Raw genomic sequence first — 20,071 nt, 5'->3', positions numbered from 1 at the left:
GAATTATAATTTTCTCACTTTCTTTATTTTTCTTGCTTTTTCTGTAACATAGTTAATATGGAAATATGCTTTGCCTAATTCATATGTACAATTGATATTACATTGCTTGCCTTCTCAATGAGTGAAAAAGAAGCTGGAGAGAGGGAAAGAATTTGGAACTCAATATATGTAAAAAAAGAAAAAATAAATAAAAGTTTGACAAGAAAAAAGAACATATGACCTTTATCACTTGTTTCAACATTGCATCTTTCATTTCCAAATGGATATAAAATTTTAAACATGTCAAAAATTATTAAAAAAATTTTTTTTGAAAAAACTACATATACAATTTATATACTATAAAAATGCAATCAGCAAGGGATTTTTTCAAAATTTCCTGCTTGAGTCTTGAGCCTCACACAGACTTTAAAAAGAAATCAAAACTAGCAGTCAATGGACATTTTATACCCAAGGGAAAGTTCTAAGAATTTTATTTGCCCTTTCTACCAGTTTTCTGACTCCTGGCAGATATACAAGGTGTATGTATTCCCCAGATAAGGATTAGGGGCAGGAGTGAGGGCGAGGAAAGTAGTTTCAATCCAGGGAGTAAAAGTGGAAGTGGGGAATGGGAAGGACATTGGAATTCAAGTCTACCCCTAGCTTAGAAGGTCAGCAGTTATAGCAACAGGAAATAGCTTCTGAATTAGCAGGTATGCTACTTATCCTCTCCCACCCTTGCTTAGATGCACTAGTTATACTATCAGCGGAATTCCGGAAAACACCAGGGGCACAAGAAAGGAACAGAGCAATCCCTTCCTCTGCTATTTGGGAATAGCTGTACAGTCAAGTCAAGATCCCAGCTCCCCATGTTCCCTACTTTGTGCAAACTGACCCTCACTACCTGCAGAGTGAGAACAACTGGGCAGTAATGTTCCTAGAGGGAGAAGAGGAAAGCCGGCGGATACCAGCCAGCCTGTCCCTCATCTCCCCCGGCACACTAACACTCCTGTGAAATAAAGAGAGGAAGACTTTTATTCTCCGCTGGGCCATCTGCCTTGTTCCAATTTCCTACCTGAAAAAGCAGTTCCTTGGTGTGAATATCATACACCAGGCAAGTATCGTTTTCATCCACCACAGCTAGCTTGTTTCGGGATGCGCTCATGTCCAAGCACCGCACGGCCGTGGCCTGCTTGAGCAGGACAATGGCAAACAGATTGTCCACAAAAATCTTTAGGATCTGGAAAGGTTTCAGTTACAAGAGTTAGTTACTACTACCTTTGGGGAAGCCCTAAACACAGGCAACACCTGAGAAGCCTGTTAGCACAGAGAAAATGGCTCCTGATAATTTCACAAGGAGCTCAAGTCACTTTTACCTTAAGTGGGGGAGATACCATATACTAACGAGTAAAATGGGGGTTCACTGCAAAATTGCTACCCTGATGCCTCAAAATAAATGTTTTCAGCCCTGGTTGGTTTAATGTTCTGTCCTACGGAGATTCTAGTCAGAAACTAACATGGGATGATGAATTTATTTTTCTAGGCAAAAGCAATCCTTCTCTCTTCAAAGGAAAGCCCCACTCTTTAACAGATACCCAATACATGTTTGGGAACTGAATGGAACTGATCCCTTATCATGCAGAAAGTCCTGGCACACAAGCTCTTCCTCTCTTTAGATATAGAATGGTTCAAGTGCCCACTAATTTCATACAGGGTTTCTGGTCATTACACTAATGGTGATGTTTTTATCCTCAGAAAAAAAATGTATGGACAGCCTCATCTTTAAGACCATCTGTTTGTCTCTAATGCACACAAGCTACTGTGCTAGGGAAGCCACAAGTGAGCTTTCAAGTCCTCATACATCCCATTCAGAACTTCCATACTTGGGCAAATTTGTGCAAGATTCTCACAACACTAAGAGACTCAGCATCCAGAATACAAAGACAAGATTCAAACAGGAACCGTCTTCAGAGAACTTAGATGCAAAAAAGAGGGGGGAGAGGGAAAATGACGGTTTTGCATGGTCATTTGGAAGGGAGGGTGTTCAGAGAGGAATCAGCACAGATTTCACAAAGAAAGCAGCATGAGACTTGAGCCTTGAAGAAATGAGAGATTACAAAGAAGCAGAGACATGGAGGGAGGCCATCTAAGCCTCAAGGTATACAAAGGCGACAGTGTCAGTGCGAGCAGGAGAGCAGAGCCAGGGCTTTCAAAGACAAACCCTAGGGGAGTTTACATTTGATCCTAAAGGCACCAGCGAGCGAAGGCATTCAGCTAGAAGGGAAGGGGAGTGCTCAGAACTGTGCCTTAGGGAGACCACGTCACAGCCCCGCTGAGACCAGCCTGGAGTGGCAGGGACTGGGAGACCAAGTCGAAGATCACTGAAAGCCTAGAGTGGGCAATGGGGCCCCAACCAGGGTGCTGGCTACAGAAGGAGAGCCGGGCACTGATGCAAGGGACTCTCTGGAAGTAGAAATAAAGATACAGTGGTGAGTGGACATGAGTGGCTAGCAATAAGCATTTATTCTGTGCCTACTATGTGCCGGCACTGTGCTAAGAGCCTTTTGCAAATGTCATTCCATCCTCACAATAATCCCTGAGGAGGGCTTTTAACTCCTCTTGGCAGCTGAGGAAACGGAGGCAGACAGAGGTTAAGTGACTTAGCCAGGATCACACAAATAGGAAGTATCTGAGTTGGATCTGACCTCGGGTCCTCCTGACTCCATTGTACCACTGACTGCCCTTCAGTTTGGAAGAGGAGTGGATCTGGGAAGTCAGGGAAGACCCTGAGGTCTGCTTTGGGCCTCTGAAAGGTGACTTTGGAAGCCATTTACATAGAGCTGATAATTAAATTATGGGAGCCATGCACTCATCGAGGGAGAAAGCATGGATGGCGACACTTGGCCACCAGGAGAGCCGACGTCAATGTGCCGGGCAATGCACTAAGCACTTTACAGCTACCTCCTCTGAATCTCGCAGAAAACCTGTTCGCACAAAAGGAAGCTGAGAAAGCAGAGGCCGGCCCAGGACAGCCAGGCAGGAAGGGGCTGCGGGCAGATGGGTCTCAGAGCCCTGGCCGCACCACTTCGCTGTCACGGAGGGAGAGAAGGGGTACAGGACGGAGCCACGTCAGGGGGAGCAGGCTGGACAATGAGCCAGCTGGTATTAAGACAGTTTTTGAAAAAGGAGAAAGTGACACTGGCCAAGTCCCAGATTCTAATGACTGTTTCAGGCCTGAGTCACGTTTAGTTCCTCATCTGGTCACAGCTTCTCAATGAAATAATTCCGAAGGAGAAAGTGCAATCCGACATCACTTCTTCGCAGGGATGATAAACATTCTGCTGGCTGACAACAAAGCTGGGCAGGACACTAACACACTGGGCAAGAGAGGCAGGATCCAAAAGATCCCCAGAGACTGGATTGAGCGCTGGGCTAAAGCTGCTAAGGCAAATGCAATACAGGCAAATGCCCTCCCCTCTTGCCAGGTGCCCAGCGCGGGTCTGAGAGCTGGGGCCCCTCCTGGGTGTGAGCACTTCCAGGATGCTGACAAGCCAGAGGGCTTCAAAGGGGCGTCTATATCATGGGAACCCCGGCTGAAGGACTGGGGACTTTAGCCTAGAGAAAACTGGGGAGGTAGAAGAGCTGGGTTCCAGTATTTCTGAAGGGCTGTCGAGTGGGAAAAGGGGGAGACTGATTCTCTTTGGCCCCAGAGGCAAGACCAGAAACGATGTCAAAGAAGCCAATTCAGACCTCCGGGGGAAGGGGGTTTTCCTGCTCGGGGAGTGAAGATTCCTTTCAGGCTCAGGCTGGTCTGGATGGGCACTGAAGGGCATCTAACTTCTGTGACTGGCACAGTTCCTAAGGCGTAACCAGGGCATCGTGCTCTAGCAAGAAGCAAACCCCCTTCTGGTTCGGAGGAAGAGGAAGGCCCAGCCCCAGGTAACTGGTGGGCGCAGAGGCCACAGAGCCGGCATCCATCATTAAGGCCGAGCTAACTGTGGAGGGAGCCATGCCCATCATTTTTCAGGCAGAGGAGCCAGGCTGCGAGCCTTTTGTTGCAAGTTAGAAGCATGATCTAAGACTCAAACTAAGATCCATTCATTTCTCTCAAATGAATGTGACCCAAGAAACTGTGGCTTTCCCTCCCCCACAAGGCACTAATAACCCTCCCATTTCGGGGTGACCTTCAGTAACCCAATCCACTTTTGATTACTCCAGCTCAGTGGCTGCAACGACAATTCCCCTGGTGTGTGAGCGCGCCAAGAATTTGAGGCATGCTCTTCCACTGGGCCGAGGACTAGGAAACGCCGCCCTCCGGGCTCCCGGGGGCACAAAGCCCCCTCCGGCTTGCCTTCCCCCAGGCCCCTGGAAAATATGGAGCCTGTAAGAGCTCCCTGAACCCCGCTCTGGTGTCAAGGCTATCCTGGGCTTCGCAGACGGTGTACTGATGGTCAGACAGACGGACATCCTCCCCACACAAACTTCACCTGGCCGTTCTTCAGGCCGACCAGAAGGCCTTCTCTTCCAGGTGGGCCTCCAATCACCTTGATGTAACGGATAAGGGATTCCATCTGCCACTCCCTTTCTTTCACCCCTCCAAAAGACAAACACTGCAGCCTTTTCTCCTAGAAATCCAATATCATTCACAGGGACAGTTAACAAAGAGAACACTACTAGTCCTCCCCAAGGAAGTTATCCTAGGAACAGAGACATCTCTAAGCCTCTCATAAAGCTCGGGATTTTAAAGGAACATTGAATCAGAAATAGTTCATTCTGCAGTAATACTGTCTGACTTAGGCAAGACTTTCTCCATTTTTATTCCAAGTGAACCCAAATCCAGCTCTACTGTTAGGAAGCTAGGTGCTCCTCCTTCCAAAGCACCCCCAAATAGCAATTAATATTGGTCAACAGCTGTGAGTGTTAACTATTCCCCAGGAAACGAGGTCTTCTCTTGGTTGAGAATTCTTTCTCTGAATACCTAAAGGGCATTAAGCTTTAACTGTCATTTTTAGGCTGTATACACATACACACAAAAAGTCTACACAGAAATGCAAATTAACTTCAATGTCCTGTGTTACTAACTAATATTCTAATAAGTATAGGCCAAATCCCATTAAAACGAGATTTCCTGCGCTGAGCTGACAAGCTCACCCTTGGGGAGACCTGAGCATGCACCCCCAGACCCAGCCCGGACCTGGCAGAGGATGATGTGATCGGAGCACACCACCAGCAGGTTGCACTCAAATTTCTTGACGATCTTTTCCTTCACTCGGTAATGCATGTCTGAGGAGTCGTCCGAGTACAGCTCATAGATCAGGATTCTTTCGGGCAGCTGAATGGCCAGCCGGTTTTTGTAGATGGCGATTTTCTTCACCAGCTCCTTGCACTTGATCCGCACTGCCAAGAGAGAGACCACGGGTCTGCCGCCAGGAGGCTGGGGACCCTCGGCCTTCACACAGGCCGTGGCAAGGGCCGGCTCCTCAGCCGGGACGAGCTCCTGGAGGCCCGGACAGCAAGAGACTGTCAGAGGCAGACTCAGAGCGCCAGGGCCCCGCCAGGGCTCTGGGGCAAGGGGGCTTGCCACGGAGAGGCACCGCGGGGCACGAGACCGGCTCTCCTTGGAGAGTCCCCGCCTCGTGCGGAGGGCAGCCCCGTCACGGGTCTCTCCATGGGGCAGGGAGGAGGCAGGAGCTCCCAGGCGACCAGAAAGGGGCCCAACGGATCTGCAACTCTGGCCCCGCGGGCGGCCTCTCCACCGAGTGGCGCAGCTCCACCTGCTGGTCTACGCTAGCCAGACACCCACCGCACCTTGGGGATCAGTTTCCCACCCACCATCTGCTCGGGCATCCAAGTCCTCCTGACGTCCTGAGAGTGACCTCTAGTGGGGAGGCTGCGGGGCTGCAGCTGCCCACGGGCCACCTCTTCTCCCCGCGTCCAACGCAGAGGTCGGGCCCGCAGACCCGGCTCCGCTCGGCCACCTCCCCCCGGGTTCGGACCGCGCGGCTTCCCCTACCTTTCTGCTCCGTGATCAGGTGCTGGACAATCACGTCCGTCATGCTGTCCCTGTAGGCGTAACGATCCTTATAGAGCCCGTGCACTGTGCTAAAAATGAGCTGGTAGAAGGAAATGGTCCCGTCCTGGCAGCCAATCACCTAGAGGAGGGAAGGAGGAGACCCCTAAGATCCCAGGGACCCCACTATTCTCTATGGAGAGTCTCCAAATATTATCCCCTGTAAATGCTCGAGGCCTTAACAAGGACGGCAGCAAATACATGCAATTCGCTCTCCTTGTTCAACATCTACTTGAGAGCAGAATATATGGATATATAATTATGTCTTATAACATATGTGTTGTATTATATTTCAGTTATATAGTAATATATGGACTATACATCAAACAACCAGAGAGTGAATTTCCTTTCTTACCACATAATTGGAATCTGGTTTAACTTTGCACGTCCACACCCAGGAATTCTGATCCCCTATGGTCCCGAGGCGCACTCCATCTTTGGTGAAGAGAGAGACTTGTTTGTCTGATCCTCCAAGCAAAATATATTCTCCTTTGGTAAAATAGCTAATGCAGCATGGATCAAAGTTCAGTAACCTATCCTTCCCAACCTAAAGAGGAAAACAAAACCAGGCAAAAGTTTTATAAACTTAAAGTTTTATAGAGCACTTTCATTAAAAACCCAGAGGTAGCACAAACACTGTTGTTTCTTACTTCACAAAAATAGCTAATACAGCATGGGTCAAAGTTCAGTAACCTATCCTTCCCAACCTAAAGAGAAAAAAAAAAAACAGGCAAAAAAAACCCTACTCTGAATTCACAATCTCAATGTGATATGATAAAAAAGAACACGTTTATCTAGTATTTAAAGTTTTATAAAGCACTTTCATTAAAAACCCTGAGAGGTGTGTAGGTAGCACAAACACTATTTTCTTACTTCACAAAAAAGGAAACTGAGCTAAAGTGACTCGCACTCCCCATCACAAAGAGAGGGATTAAACCCCCTCTACCGATTCCAAGGCCAGCTCACTTTCCAGTGCATCATTTCCAAGGACTTTATTTGCTAAAGGTCCTCCTCCTTCTCAAACTACTCCTCTCTCCTCCATGTATCCAAATTCTAACTTTCTTCAAGGCCTGACCAAGTCCTCCTCCTCTATGAGGTTCCCTAATCCACTCAATTAAAAACAATCTCCTGAGATTGCAGGTCTGCCCACACCCCCACGCCCTCGGACAGCCAATCAGTGGATTCCAGGGGCTCCCCATCACCTCCAGGCTGGGTTTTGGAGCCTTCTCAGGCCAGGCCCATCTGATCTGATTTTTGCACAATCCTGGGACCCCCACTCAGCGCATACTTGCCATTCCTTGCACCCAGCACCCCATGGAGGCCCCCAACTCCCTGCCTATTTGTAGGCTGCTCCCCAGTCCTGGAGTGCACCCCCCCCCACCTCTGCCTCTTAGCTTCTCTGCCCCACCTGAAGACTCAATTCAAATCCCACCTTCTGTAGGAGGGGTTCCTCAATCCCTTGTTACTAATGTCTTTGCTCAGAGAGTGCCCCTCATTTAGGTATATATCTTGCTCGTATAATTTTTTACGTTGTCTCCCCCACCCCATTAGAACAGAAGCTCCTTGGGAGATGGCATTTTTGCCTTTTATCATACCCCGCCGACGCTCGGGCCCATGCTTGGTCCAGAGTAAGTGCCTGATGACTGGCTGACCTCCCCCATGTCTGGATATCTGCAGCACTTACAATTCATAACACTTTGGGGGCAAGCACGTGCTCCCGACACTAGGGACTTAAATCTTTCACGTGTGAACAACTTCTCCCTTCAACCTTACTGTAAACCCCTCGAGAAGAGGGGCTATTTCTTCCTTCCTCGGTGTTTAGCACATTGCTTTGCTCAAAAAGGGAAAAAACTTCTTTGGTAAAGTCAGAAAAACCTTGCACTTGTGGAAATGAGACCAAAGAATCAAATGGAGGGCATGGCATGAAAGGAGACTTTCTGGGGGGCAGCTAGATGGTGCAGTGGGTAGAGTCAGAAGGACCAGAGTTCAAATCTGGCCTTAGACACTTAACACTTACTCTGCTCACAATTACCTCACCAAAAAAAAAAAAAAAAAGAACTACTCTCTGACCATCCATCATCTGTCCTTGTTCTCTCAGAAGAAACGAGAACTCAAGAATCAAGAAGAGACAAGAACACAAGCACAAATGATGAGGACTGAGCTCCATGCTTCTCCTCTTAGAGAAGGACGTCTTCCAGCAGTCACGTGCTAAGGGGAGCCCACAGAGGAACCGGCCTGATTCCCCTGGGCTCCACAACAGCGCCTGATGCGTGGAAAGCCAACCCCAAGAGTGAAGGTTCCGCCAGAGTTACAGCTGCAGAAGCAATGTCTCGGAGGAAGGGAGGTGCCCCTCACGCCAGGAGAGCAGCCACGGTTCTAATGGACTCGATACCCACCTGTTTGCCACTCAGTTGGTAGAAGGAGAGTTTCTGCCCCCAGTCAGCCACAGCCAGGATGTCATTATGTTCATCTCTAATTAACAAAAGACAAAAAGGGTCACGTAGGGCAATGGCCTATTGATGCATTCGTTCCTAAGGGATTCAGAAACACCAGGAAGGAGAAGATATAGCTCTTGGCTGCAAGAGGCCAAACACTGCCCAGTTGTACAGGAGCCAAAGCCTGCTGCTATTTAGCACGATACATCAATCAGTCTAATGTGGTAAAGATGAGGCTAGGTTCGTCGTCCCCCTGGGAACTATTGTTTAATTGAATATCCTTTACCCTCGGCTCCCCTGCGTGGGTCCTACCAAAGTCAGAGACAATGAAGCCTAGGAATAAAAAGGTGTAATTGAGGATTTTCTCAGGAAACATGATTTATGGAATGCAGGATTTCAAAGCACTGCAGACCTAGTGATTTTATTTTTAAAAGACATAGGACCTTTATTTTTCTTCTTAAATTCAGTAATATTTTGGGGAAGGTGGCAAGAAAAAGAAGCCAGAAAGCAGATCTTTTGCAAACAAGGTAGGGTGGGAGAATCTAGTCTATCTATTTTTTAATCAATACATGAAGTTTTCCCAATCCTTCTTCTCCTTAATAGAGAGAAAGGATTAAAAACCTGAAACTTAGGTGATTCTCTCATTGAATTTTAACCACAGATAAAATGGTCACTAGCTAAATCTAATAAAAGGGTAATTAAGCCCTTTGAATAAATTGAACCCCATCAGGAACAAGTTAATAAAAGTCATTTTATACTTCCAGGAAAAAATCACTTGCAGTAGGTATGTCCAAGTGTAGGAATCCCCTTACGAATACTTAGAGTAACTCACAAGAGCCGGGACATGTCCAGATGGGGAGGAGAAGGTCCCTGAGTACAACAGACTACACGAGTAGAACCCCATCAGTGGCGGAGAGCACAGTCCTGAGTAAGCCGATGGAAAACCCGAGAGTCTGTGCCATGCTAAGTTCCGGACAGAGAAGCATGACGTGGCCAGATTGTGGCAGCTTCCCTCAGTTACCATGCTATAAACAAGCCACAGGTGCCACCGTACTGTGGGCATGGCACTGAGAAGGAGATAACCAGCCCATGTTCCAGGGCTGGGGAAACGTTTCCAAACCGATTAAGTGATGGCAGACATCCCACAGAGGACAAGGGGAAGAGACACACAAGGAACGGTCACTGATTTCTATGTGGTCTACACAGGGAGATAAGTGCCCCAGATCCAAGAGACCCCCTCCATGGGTCCACCCCCCCAACTCACTGTTCCCAATAAATGCAGTGACGGCGCGGCATAACCAAGCATGTTTGCTCCTCCTGATTATCCTGATTTATTCTTTTTAGCCCATTCCTGCGAGAGATGGTTAGATGGTGAAGGATATGAATGAAAGGATTTTCTGGAGGAATGTGGTTTATGGAATGCAAAATTTCAAAAGTTACAGAAACTAGCTGTAAACTAGCACTGCTATTTGTAGCAGCTCTTTATTTTTTCAAATACTTGCAAAGATAGTTTTCAACATTCACCTTCACAAAACTTTATGTTCCAAATTTTTCTCCCTCCCACAGAGAGCAAGCAATTCAATACAGGTTAGACATGCTAGGACTGCTCTTCTTAAAAGTCCTAAGCCCTTTATTTTTCACAGAGATGGTGTGAGATGGCAGGATGATTGCAGAAGGGATGTGTGTGTGTGTGTGTGTGTGTGTGTGTGTGTGATTTGTGCTACATGGCACCTCCCAGAAACACAGGGGCTTCCATCACCGAGAACTCTTTGGGTCCCTCCTAGTTGTATCTACCTCAGGGGGTTCTCCCATGGAGGCCTGGGTTCTCATTGGGGAAGGGCTAACTTAACTCTCCTTATTAAAACTCACGAGTTGTCGTCCCTGGGACTGTCCTCTTCTTCCTCAGGCTCCTCCTCCTCTGCCTCACTACCCTGACTACTGTACACGGCTGACTTCAAAGCAGAAGGTATTTCCTGAAAATATCTGTTGACAATGACCTCCTCGGCTTCCTCATTTTCTCTGTTCATCCAGAAACTCTCCCATCGGCTGTAGACAGTAATTGTTCATTCACCATCACATTAGCTAGAACTACACTAAAGCTATAAATTCAAAATATTAACAGGGAGATAGAGCTAAATCTAAGAAGAATGTGGGCATCAGGTACACTGAGTATCCTGTTTTTCATGAATTAAAAACGATGGGCTGAAGCTACAAAGTCATCTGGGGCCACCGAGTCCAACAGCAGGATCTCCGAGATGAGCCCCAGAGCCAGAGGGTGAAACGTGGGTCACACAAAATGGCTCAGGAAGCAGTAGCCAGCTCTGGACACACCAAGCAAAGAACTAGCAGCACCTACTTTAAAAAGCTGCTGAGCTGAAAAATAGTGCAGCAATCAACTAGGAAAAGTTGGGTATCTCTCAGTTCACTTTCAAAGGGCCCTGGGGCCTTCAAGGGGCCTCATTACATTTAGCATCTTCAAAATGCTTGGGTGGAAGGAGAGTGTCAGCTGTGGAGGTAGGTGCTCAATGCCCCAAATCAGGAAGGGTTAATACCAAAGTCCTTGCACCTATAGATTCTCAAGGAAATCACTTGCTAAAATTTAATTGCTTTGAAAACTTCTACTTCTCAACAAATGGAAGCCTGTTTTTGTATCCTCAATGCTTGGCCCAGTGGCCTGCACAGAGTAAGAGCTTAACAAATGTTTGTTAATATTTTTTTGGTCTTGGGTGGCCAAGAGTCTATCTCTTTATTACTAGGTGAGTACATTTCAGAGAAAGACCAGTGATTTGCCTTTGCTTGGAGTGGAGTTAATAGGAAGGGGAAGGAAAAAAGTCCAAAACATATCTGCATCCAAAAATAAAACATATCTTTGTTATTAAACCAGTCCCCAGGGGGTATCTCAGGATACAGCTGAAAGAGCTAAAGAAAAGTGAAAAGATAGGGACATAACTCAATGACAATGGAAAAGGACTCATATGATCTGAATTATTCAGATAAAAAAATCCAAAAACTTTGGACTAGTCTGAAAAATGGCTTTAGCCTTATTTGACCTATGGCACCTATTCTACATCCTTCCCCAAAAAGAGTTAAAGCTCTATTTCGATCCAGCATATTGCAGAATTAAACCGATGGGCCTCTGTGAAAAGGGCTAATCTTTGGAAGGAGGCAACAAGGACCAACCTTCTAAGAAATCTTCCCATAAAAGTCACTATTTTTCTGAAAGAAAATAATAAGCCAGATACTGGTACCTGGAAGGGTTCCAGCAGATGGACCAGATAGGGGACAGAGATCCTCCTGGCCGCTCAATCTTCACTTTCTCCTCCCCATTTTTATTCCGGATGCTGATGATGCCATTGAACATCCCAGAGCAAGGTACTGACCATCATTTGTCCAGCTGCCCAGGGCCCCCAGAGGATGAATGACCGAGGAGACAAACAGATGACAAGATGGGGTGAGAAGTGACAACTGAACACAACTTTCAGGAAGCATCAGGAAGGATTAAAAGAAAAACAACTTTGAAGAACTTGAGAATTCAATCAGAACTTGAGAATTCTTGGGTGTGTGTGGGCGTGTGGGCGCCTCTCAGCAGAGGTGTTGGTATAGGCAAAGACAAACATTTCTGGACACAAGCAATGGGAGTTTGTGTTTCTTGATTATCTTTTTATTATAAGGGATTTTTCTTTTTTCTTCCAAAGGAGTGGTCATAAACAGAGGATAAGGGAGAATAGGGACACAACAGCAGGGGGAAAAAAGGAAAGAAAAAAAAGGGCCACTGAGGCAGCCTTTTAGTAATGCAGAACAAAGAAAAAAGGCCACAAAGAACAAACAAGAAAAGCAGAGAAAGCTTCAAGCTGACCTCATGATGTATTTCCTAAGAAAGGCTGGCCGTACCCAGGAAAACCTGCAGCTCCATGTACAACCCTCTTTTTCTGTTCTATCATGCATGATGTGGAATTCCCATTTTATTTGGGGTTTGTAAAGTTCAGAATAAAAATAAAATTAAAAGTTAATTTAAGAAAAAAAATTCTAGTTGAATTTCAAGATTGATCTAGGACTAGTTTCAGAGAACAAATGGAGAGAACCACATGTGATGACCTTTTTGACTTCTTCAGGCAGCAGGGAGATATGGAAAAGAAGCCTATTGGATCGCTACTGCACTGAGAGGCTAAAGAGGGACCCAGTGCCCTCATTCAGGGTGATACCTTCTCACAACAAATCAGGGAGACTTTGCAATGCTGAAGGCTTCAGAATCTCTGCTCCAGCCACCTGACATTCATCAAGAAGGCTTCTCTCTATATCATAGTTATTACACAAAGGGAATCTGGAGCTCTCCCCTATCTCTCTCTCTCTCTCTCCCCCCCTCTCTTTTTTTCTTTCTCCTCCTTCCTCCCCCATCCTCCTTTTCTGTTTTTGTCTTTTCCTCTGTCTCTCTTTCTCCCCCTCTTTTTCTCTTTATCCTCCTTCCCCCACCTTCTTTTTCTCTCTGTCTCTCTCTATACAACCCCTTCCATCCCTCACCTTTCTGTCACTATCTTTTGCTCTCTGTCTCTCCTTCCTTTGTCTCTCTGACTTTCTGTTTCTTCCCCTCTAATTCTCTATTTTCCCCCTCCCCCCACCGCCACTGGCAATGGAGGAACAAACATCTCTACTATTCATTTTTCTTTGAAATGAAAAAGAAAGGCCAGAGATGCTTTAAGTGGAATCCTCACAGCCCTCTTCCTCATCCTCTGCCCTCTCCCACTGCCCCTCACTCTCGGATGCTCACCTGCAGCAGGTAATTTTGCTGTTTGATTTATGTTTAGAGACAGACTTCTGCTCAGGGGACCACAATCCTGGGGAGAGAGAAGGGGAAAGGAAGACAAAAAATAAAAAAATAAAAAAATAAAGCTCAGCTGAATTTGCTGAATTACAAACAATTACAAACAAAAAAATGTCATTGTTTGTAATTGATTACAGGAAAATCAATTATGACGTGAATTGGGGCCACAAAGTCCATCTGTTATTGTTGGTCAAGAAATTTAAAGCACCACAAATCATCAACTCTTAGCTGGAAGGGCCCTTAAAAAGCAGTTGGTCCCTCCTCTCTTTTTGAGAGGACACTGAGCCTCAGAAAACAGGCATACCTAGCTGGGCAGTCAGCAAATCAGTGAGGGAGTCAGTCACTCCTGCCTGCAGCTCCCAAGCCCTCTCAGTTCCATTGGGCTAAAACACAATCAGGGCGCTCTGAGAAGTGAAGCCATTTTGTGAAACCTCAGGTTTCTACTGGCTCCCATATATATAATAAAGACCAACTTTAAAGTTTCAAAATAGATAAGTTCCTGAGTTCCCACACAATCCCTGGCAAAAACATCTTTCTCCTGCTCGTGGGCCGGCTTTTGCCGGCTAATTTATGTTCAGGAAATAGAATCGGTTTTTACTACCAGTGTGAGCCAACAAAATCAGGAAGATAAATCTGGTGCAAAGAAAACCTTTCTACAATGCAATCCCAAGTCTTCAAAAAAGCACTTCAGGATTGTCTTAAGATTATGTCACAGTTTCCCATCCTCAGCCTTGCTTACAGCACCAGCTTTAAGGGATTCCAGCTAGTTTCTCATTTGGTTCCAACTACAATCCCATGAGGTTGGCCAGGTATGATGACCCTATTTTTCAGAGAAGGAAAGGGAAGCTTTGTATGATTGAATGGTTTGCCCAAGGAGTTCTATTTTCCTCTTCGTCCAGTGAAGGTCAAAGTGCCAGAGCTCTAAATCTACCAGAGATGCTTTACTGTGACTTTGGCCAATCCCTTACCTTTTTTCTACCTCAGTTTCCTTGGCTGTAAAACGCTGACAATAATAACACCTATCTCCAGGGTTGTTGTGAGTACCAGAAGTTATATATGTCATGTACTTTTATGTAAATTATTGTCACTTCTGTCATACCTTGTCTTCAGTGGAGATAACTCATTAGTTGACTGAATTAAAAAACAGATGCCTCCTATGACTAAGATACTACAAAATGATCTGTGCCCTTTCTTTGTGCTCCACCAGCTCCTCTGGGCACCTTGCTTTACCTCTCCCTTCCTGAGAGCCCCAGTCTTCCTATAAGAACCATCCTCTCTCAAGAATCCTTCCTATTGCAGGGGGAAAGGGAACAGAGAGAATTTGGAACTCAAAAATTTCTTTAAAAAAACTGTTTTTATATGTACCCAGGAAAAAAATAAAATATTAAAGTTTTTTTAAAAAGATCCCTCCCATCCTTAACACATTTTTATAAAATCCTTTTTTCTACAATGTTTGGCTATTTCAGAAATGGTGTCATAATAGGGGAGTGGCATCCACACCACCATGCCATGCTTGGATTTGGGGGTCATTCTCAGTGGTACAGTCATTCAAGGACAGAACTCTGGGAAACCAAGCCTACCAAAGTCATTGGAGGAACAAGATGCCAACTGGTGGGTAACAGGGTTGTAGGAGACGCACTGTATGGAATCATTGTGTCTAGAAGAAAAGACAGATATCCATATTATATTTCAATGGTTCCAACTGAAGAGTCCTCCAAGTCAGAACATCATCCTAAATCATACCCACTAGCTCTTCAAAAGCTGACCAACACAGAGACAGTCTTAAAGCTCGCTTCCCTATGAGATTTTCTGGGATTTGGACAAATGCTTGCTAACTGCAGATATGGAAATAGAATGAACATGTAGAAAGAGAAATTGCCTATCAAATTCCAATTACACGATAAGTGATGAATGACATCTCAGTTCTCCATTCTCGTTCTTTTCATTTTGGACATTTCATCACTCTCAGAATGTAGGAATGTCATCCCATCCTCTACAAAATACACACACATACACACACACACACACACAAACACACCCAGATATAGAAATTTACAGAGGCCTAATCATTATAGTAAAAGAGCTCTACGTGAAATATTTAAAGTTGTTTTGCTACAATCATTCAAAATGGAAAAGTCAAATTAATGTATTAAAAAAATACATACGTGTATTTCAGAATACCTTCCAGTTTTGCTGTCCAGATGATAACACTTTTGTCAGCTGATCCAGAAGCAAAACGCTTGCCTAAAATTTTTTCAAAAAGAAAATTTTCCATGTTAACTCACATTTGTTTTAAACAACCATTTCAAAGTACTAGAATAAGTTGAAATTCTGGCCTCCAGAGCAAAAGTGTCAAAAAGGGCCCTTTCCTCCACCTGCCAAATACAGAGACCATTAGAAAAGGGTCTCCCCTCTGAGCAGGTCCTTGTTTTGGCAGGCAATGACCCCTACGTTACATCATTATCCACAACAACACTTACCAAAGGACCACTCTGAGAAGACCACGAGGAAGAGCCCACATCCAGCCAGACTGCTCCCCTCACCCTCTCTTACCTGGGTTAGACTGAACCCTCCCTACAAGCCTTCCTTGGACTATTCCCATTATGTGAAATACCTCAGGTTCTCTTCTCCTTTGCATAATCTACTTACCCTAAAGGGTCTAATGCAAGACCTACCTCCTCCAATAACATCTCAATCACTTCCAGATTAACCTGTTCTCACCTCCTGCTTAATTCTTTTTTTTTTTTTAAAGAGACTCATGTTCAGAACATTACAAAGGAAGATGGAAGACAATGCTAAGAGATAAAGGAGAGAGAGGAATCATAAAGGAGCAAAACTCTTGATAAATCGGTTCTAGATGGGCTCACTAAGGAAACATAAATGGCACTTTAAAACAAAGTAAGAAAGAGAACTAAACTGGACCAAGTACACAGAGGAAATCTACTAGAGGCAACTCAATGTTGAAGGCACTGAGAAATCAATTCTCAAACTATCTGAAAGAGAAGACAGTACCAAATGGTTGGCAAAAATCATGAAAGTGTTACCCAAAAGGGATGGTTCTACAGATCCAGTGAAGTATAAGAAATAGGCCACTTTACAGGTCATTGTGTGATGATGGTCATTTTTTCCCTACAATGCTGATTCAGCTAAATTTCAAGGGTGCCTGGAAGCATCTGAGAAAAAGGACATGAACAGAAGGTGGCAGTCAGCAGAGATGGCAGGAGGCTGGAAAGTCACAAGGGCCCCTTACCATCCTTAGCGTAGGCCACACAATACACTGTGTCCTTGTGCCCTTTCAGCGGCTGAATTAAGGTCCCATCAGAAGTGTCGTAAACCTAGAGCGGAAAAAGGAGACAAGTTAGCCGCTTGTAAAATAAAGGGTCCCAAGAGCAGCAGCAGCAAGCTTTTCTGAGGGACCCGCCGGGTGGCAGAGGCTGTGCCCTACTTTTCCCCTCAGAAGCACAGAGAGAAATTACACTGTAGGACTCATCTAAGGCAGGATGATGGTCATCTGTAAATCTCATTCACACAGAGATTATCTCCTACAACCTTTTGTCTTTAAGATAAATAGTCAGGTATCTTCTGCACACTTTACAGCTGAGGCACCAAGGCTCAGAGAGTAAGTGATTTGACCAAAGGCACCCAAGCCACTGGTCCTGGGGGTAAAAACTCAAAGATGGAATCACTGACACCCAGTCCCAGCTATCTCGCATTAGCATGCTGACTTCCATATGCTAGGGATAACATGTAGCATCTCTAAATTGGGAAGGGGGAAGGGAGAGAAATAGGGAGGAGGGAGGGGAAGAAGGTAGGGAGGATAAGGGAGGGGAGAGAAGGAGGAGGAGAAGCAGAGGAGAAGACCACCTGACAAGGCTCAGGGTGATTCCAAACTGTTCTTGCTTCTAAAAGTCCATATACACTATGTCAGGCACCTCTGACTTAATGATGCTCACAGCCCAGACACCTTGTCCCATTTGGCATTGGGGGGCTTGGGGGGAGGGGAAGGGGGAGTTCAATTCCTGCTTGCTAAAAGGAACTAACTACAGAGACCTCAGTTTTGGAAGGAAGCTCAGTTCCTGGAAAAAAAAAAAAAAAAAAGCAAGCTACAGAGGACATTAGTTAACAATAAAGTCAGACTTTGTCAAAAGGTCAATTGGTTTCCCAGGATCTTTTCCTTGTTCTCTCTATTCTTTGCACTGGCTCTCTGGGAGGCAGAGAGGGCAGAGATAAAAGAGGAAATGTAAAGTGATATTTAAAAAAAATCAATGAAAATCCATTAAAAAAAAAAAAGAAACATTAAATGAACTTAGATTGTTTAGCCTGGAGAAGGAAATAAAGGGAGCAATTAATTTAGCCATAGCTCCTAATGACAGGTAATTATTAAGCAGAACTCAATTATACCATTTCTAGGGAAAGCTGAACAAGAAAAAACAGATGAATTTTTTTTTTTTGAAAAGTCAGAGGAGGATTGTGAGGTGAAATCTCTATAAGTTTTAGGCTAAATAAAAGGAATTAGGTTCAACATAAGGAACTCTCCAAAAATGAATTTTTTTAGAAAGAAGTATATAAATTTTGGAATGCACTGAAAAACTGGAGAAATTCTGATCCTCCTCAAACAACTGGATGCAATTATGGCCAAAAGTTGTCACACTGATTGAAGGCATGTACTCTTAAAAGCTCTTTCCCCTCCTGTTTCTTTAATTCCTCCCCAGAAAAAAAGAAAACATCAGATACTGCCAACTTCTGCTCATGAGGAATCTTGATTAACTATTTTCTATTTATGCCTAGTTATCACAGAGCAGAAAAGAAAAAGATTAATGAGTAACATGAAAACATTATTTCACAGGATCCTATTTGATTCTCTTCCTACCTGTTTTAAATAACCCATTTCCATTCCCCATTAAAAAGTTATGATTGATTTTTCCACCCTATCCTTTTTATCTCAAAAAAGGTCACATTTTAGGAGCACTTAGGAGAAGGAAAGAAAAAGCACTTTATAAAAGGAAATGTCAAATAAATCCTACCAGTAATCTGTTTCCTGCAGCCAAAATCAGCTGAGTTCCGTCGGGCTTAAATGCAAGGTCATATATACTAAACAGGAGACAAGACAAAAGGAAGATTATGAACCCAAATGGTGAGGTCTGCCAATGGTCAGGAAATAGATTTGAATTCCATTATCAAATGCTGCATATACCTCAAGGAAAAACTACAGTAAATTCCAGTCAACCACTGCCCCTTTACAGCCCATTTCTTCACTACTCTTCTGCAGTGTGCTGTGTGTTCACAGCTCCACTTGGCCAAGCAACAATTTATGGTAGCCCAAGAACACTGGCAATTTGTTTCAATATTTATGTAATACAGTTTGGGAAGAATGGAAGAATTGGCTGTTGAAGATCTGTATGGATAGGTAAAAGCATACTTTCCTACAAAGTTGGTTGTCATCATTATTAATATTGTTTTAATAGTTTAGATCTATATAGTAATAATGCATAGCAATACTAGTAACATTAACTAAATATATATAATAATTTAGTGTCAGGATAGAAATCTCATAACATGACAAATATGAAGAAACATCATAACACATTCCCATTACTAGTGCCACCGTTATTAGTATTGCTACTTTTAATGTGTACTCCAATTGACAAAAAGCTCACCTTTCCATTGTCCAAACATTTTATCAGTAGCATCGACAACAAACATTTTTACAAACCCATTACAAAGAAGGCACTGGAATATAACATTATTTAAAATATGGCCCTGAAGCAACTTCCCTTAGTTGTATAAAATCTGCTCTTTCTATGTAGCTATTTACAATGGTTCTACTAAATGAAAAAAAAAATATATGAATAAGTGGTCCTACTTTATTAGTTTTTATCAAATAGTGACTGTTGGTCCGATGATATCTCTCTGTTCTCATCTTGAACTACCTTTTTTAATTAATAAGTTTTTAGATACATAACACAAAACCTCAGCACATCTACAACTGACTCTAACACAATATGTAAGCCTCAAATACAATTAAGTAAAACTGCATAAAAGGATGACTATGACTAATAATCACTGAAGCAACCAAATAATTGAAGTACTTCTCCTTTCTACTAAAAGAATGGGTATGTGCTTAATATCTATTAGTCCAATTTTTAAAGTTTTATTTTCAATTAACATTGTATTAATCTTAGTATCTATCCAATCCTCTTTGGGTTCTCCATTAAGCAACTTAAAAGAAAAAAAGATAAAGCAAACCCTAAATACCTTGCTACAGAGTCCAAAAAACAAATTCCTATGTTAGCCATGTCTGAATTGCATATCTCTTTCTGCATTTTCACTTCACTGCCTCTCTCTTTCTATCAAGAGGTAAAAGACACATTTCATCTTCATTCTCCTGGATTCCTGGCTTATTATTTTGTTGATCAGAGTTCTTACAGCTCTCAAAGTTGTTTTGATATTGTTATTGTATAAGTTGTTCTAGTTCTGCTCACTCTGCATTGGTTATTCCAGTTTCCTCTGAAAACTGTCCATTTCATCATTCCTTATGGCACGGTAATATTCCAATAGTCATATACAACAATTTGTTTAGCAATAATCCAATAGGACACGCTCTGAGTTTCCAATCTTTGGTTACCACAAAAAGATCTGTTACCACGTAAAAGGTAGATCCTTTTCCTCTTTAATTTTTTGGAGCACAGATCTAGTACTAGTATAAATGAGTCAAAGGATATATATATATATATATGTAGAGTATATATAGAGAGTTTAGTGTCTTTTGAC

The 20,071-nt window shown here is 43.9% G+C and overlaps 1 protein-coding gene across 1 annotated transcript in view; it reads right to left on the bottom strand.

The window, feature by feature from the left end:
- Positions 1–20,071, bottom strand: part of IFT122 (intraflagellar transport 122) — a 65,304-nt gene that overhangs the window by 32,615 nt on the left and 12,618 nt on the right. The window contains 12 exon segments of the mRNA XM_051982722.1: positions 1,052–1,216; positions 4,464–4,601; positions 5,171–5,373; positions 5,990–6,128; positions 6,402–6,593; positions 8,443–8,518; positions 11,730–11,875; positions 13,247–13,313; positions 14,881–14,957; positions 15,466–15,544; positions 16,551–16,635; positions 18,325–18,391. Of these exon segments, the coding sequence (XP_051838682.1) occupies positions 1,052–1,216; positions 4,464–4,601; positions 5,171–5,373; positions 5,990–6,128; positions 6,402–6,593; positions 8,443–8,518; positions 11,730–11,842 (1,026 nt within the window). The 5' untranslated portion in view covers positions 11,843–11,875; positions 13,247–13,313; positions 14,881–14,957; ... (1 more) ...; positions 16,551–16,635; positions 18,325–18,391.

Source organism: Antechinus flavipes, chromosome 1, assembly GCF_016432865.1.
Source record: "Antechinus flavipes isolate AdamAnt ecotype Samford, QLD, Australia chromosome 1, AdamAnt_v2, whole genome shotgun sequence".
In the NCBI taxonomy this organism is placed as follows: Eukaryota; Metazoa; Chordata; class Mammalia; order Dasyuromorphia; family Dasyuridae; genus Antechinus; species Antechinus flavipes.
The sequence above is the reverse complement of the archived record's forward strand: the minus strand, read 5'-3'. Positions and strand labels throughout refer to the sequence as shown.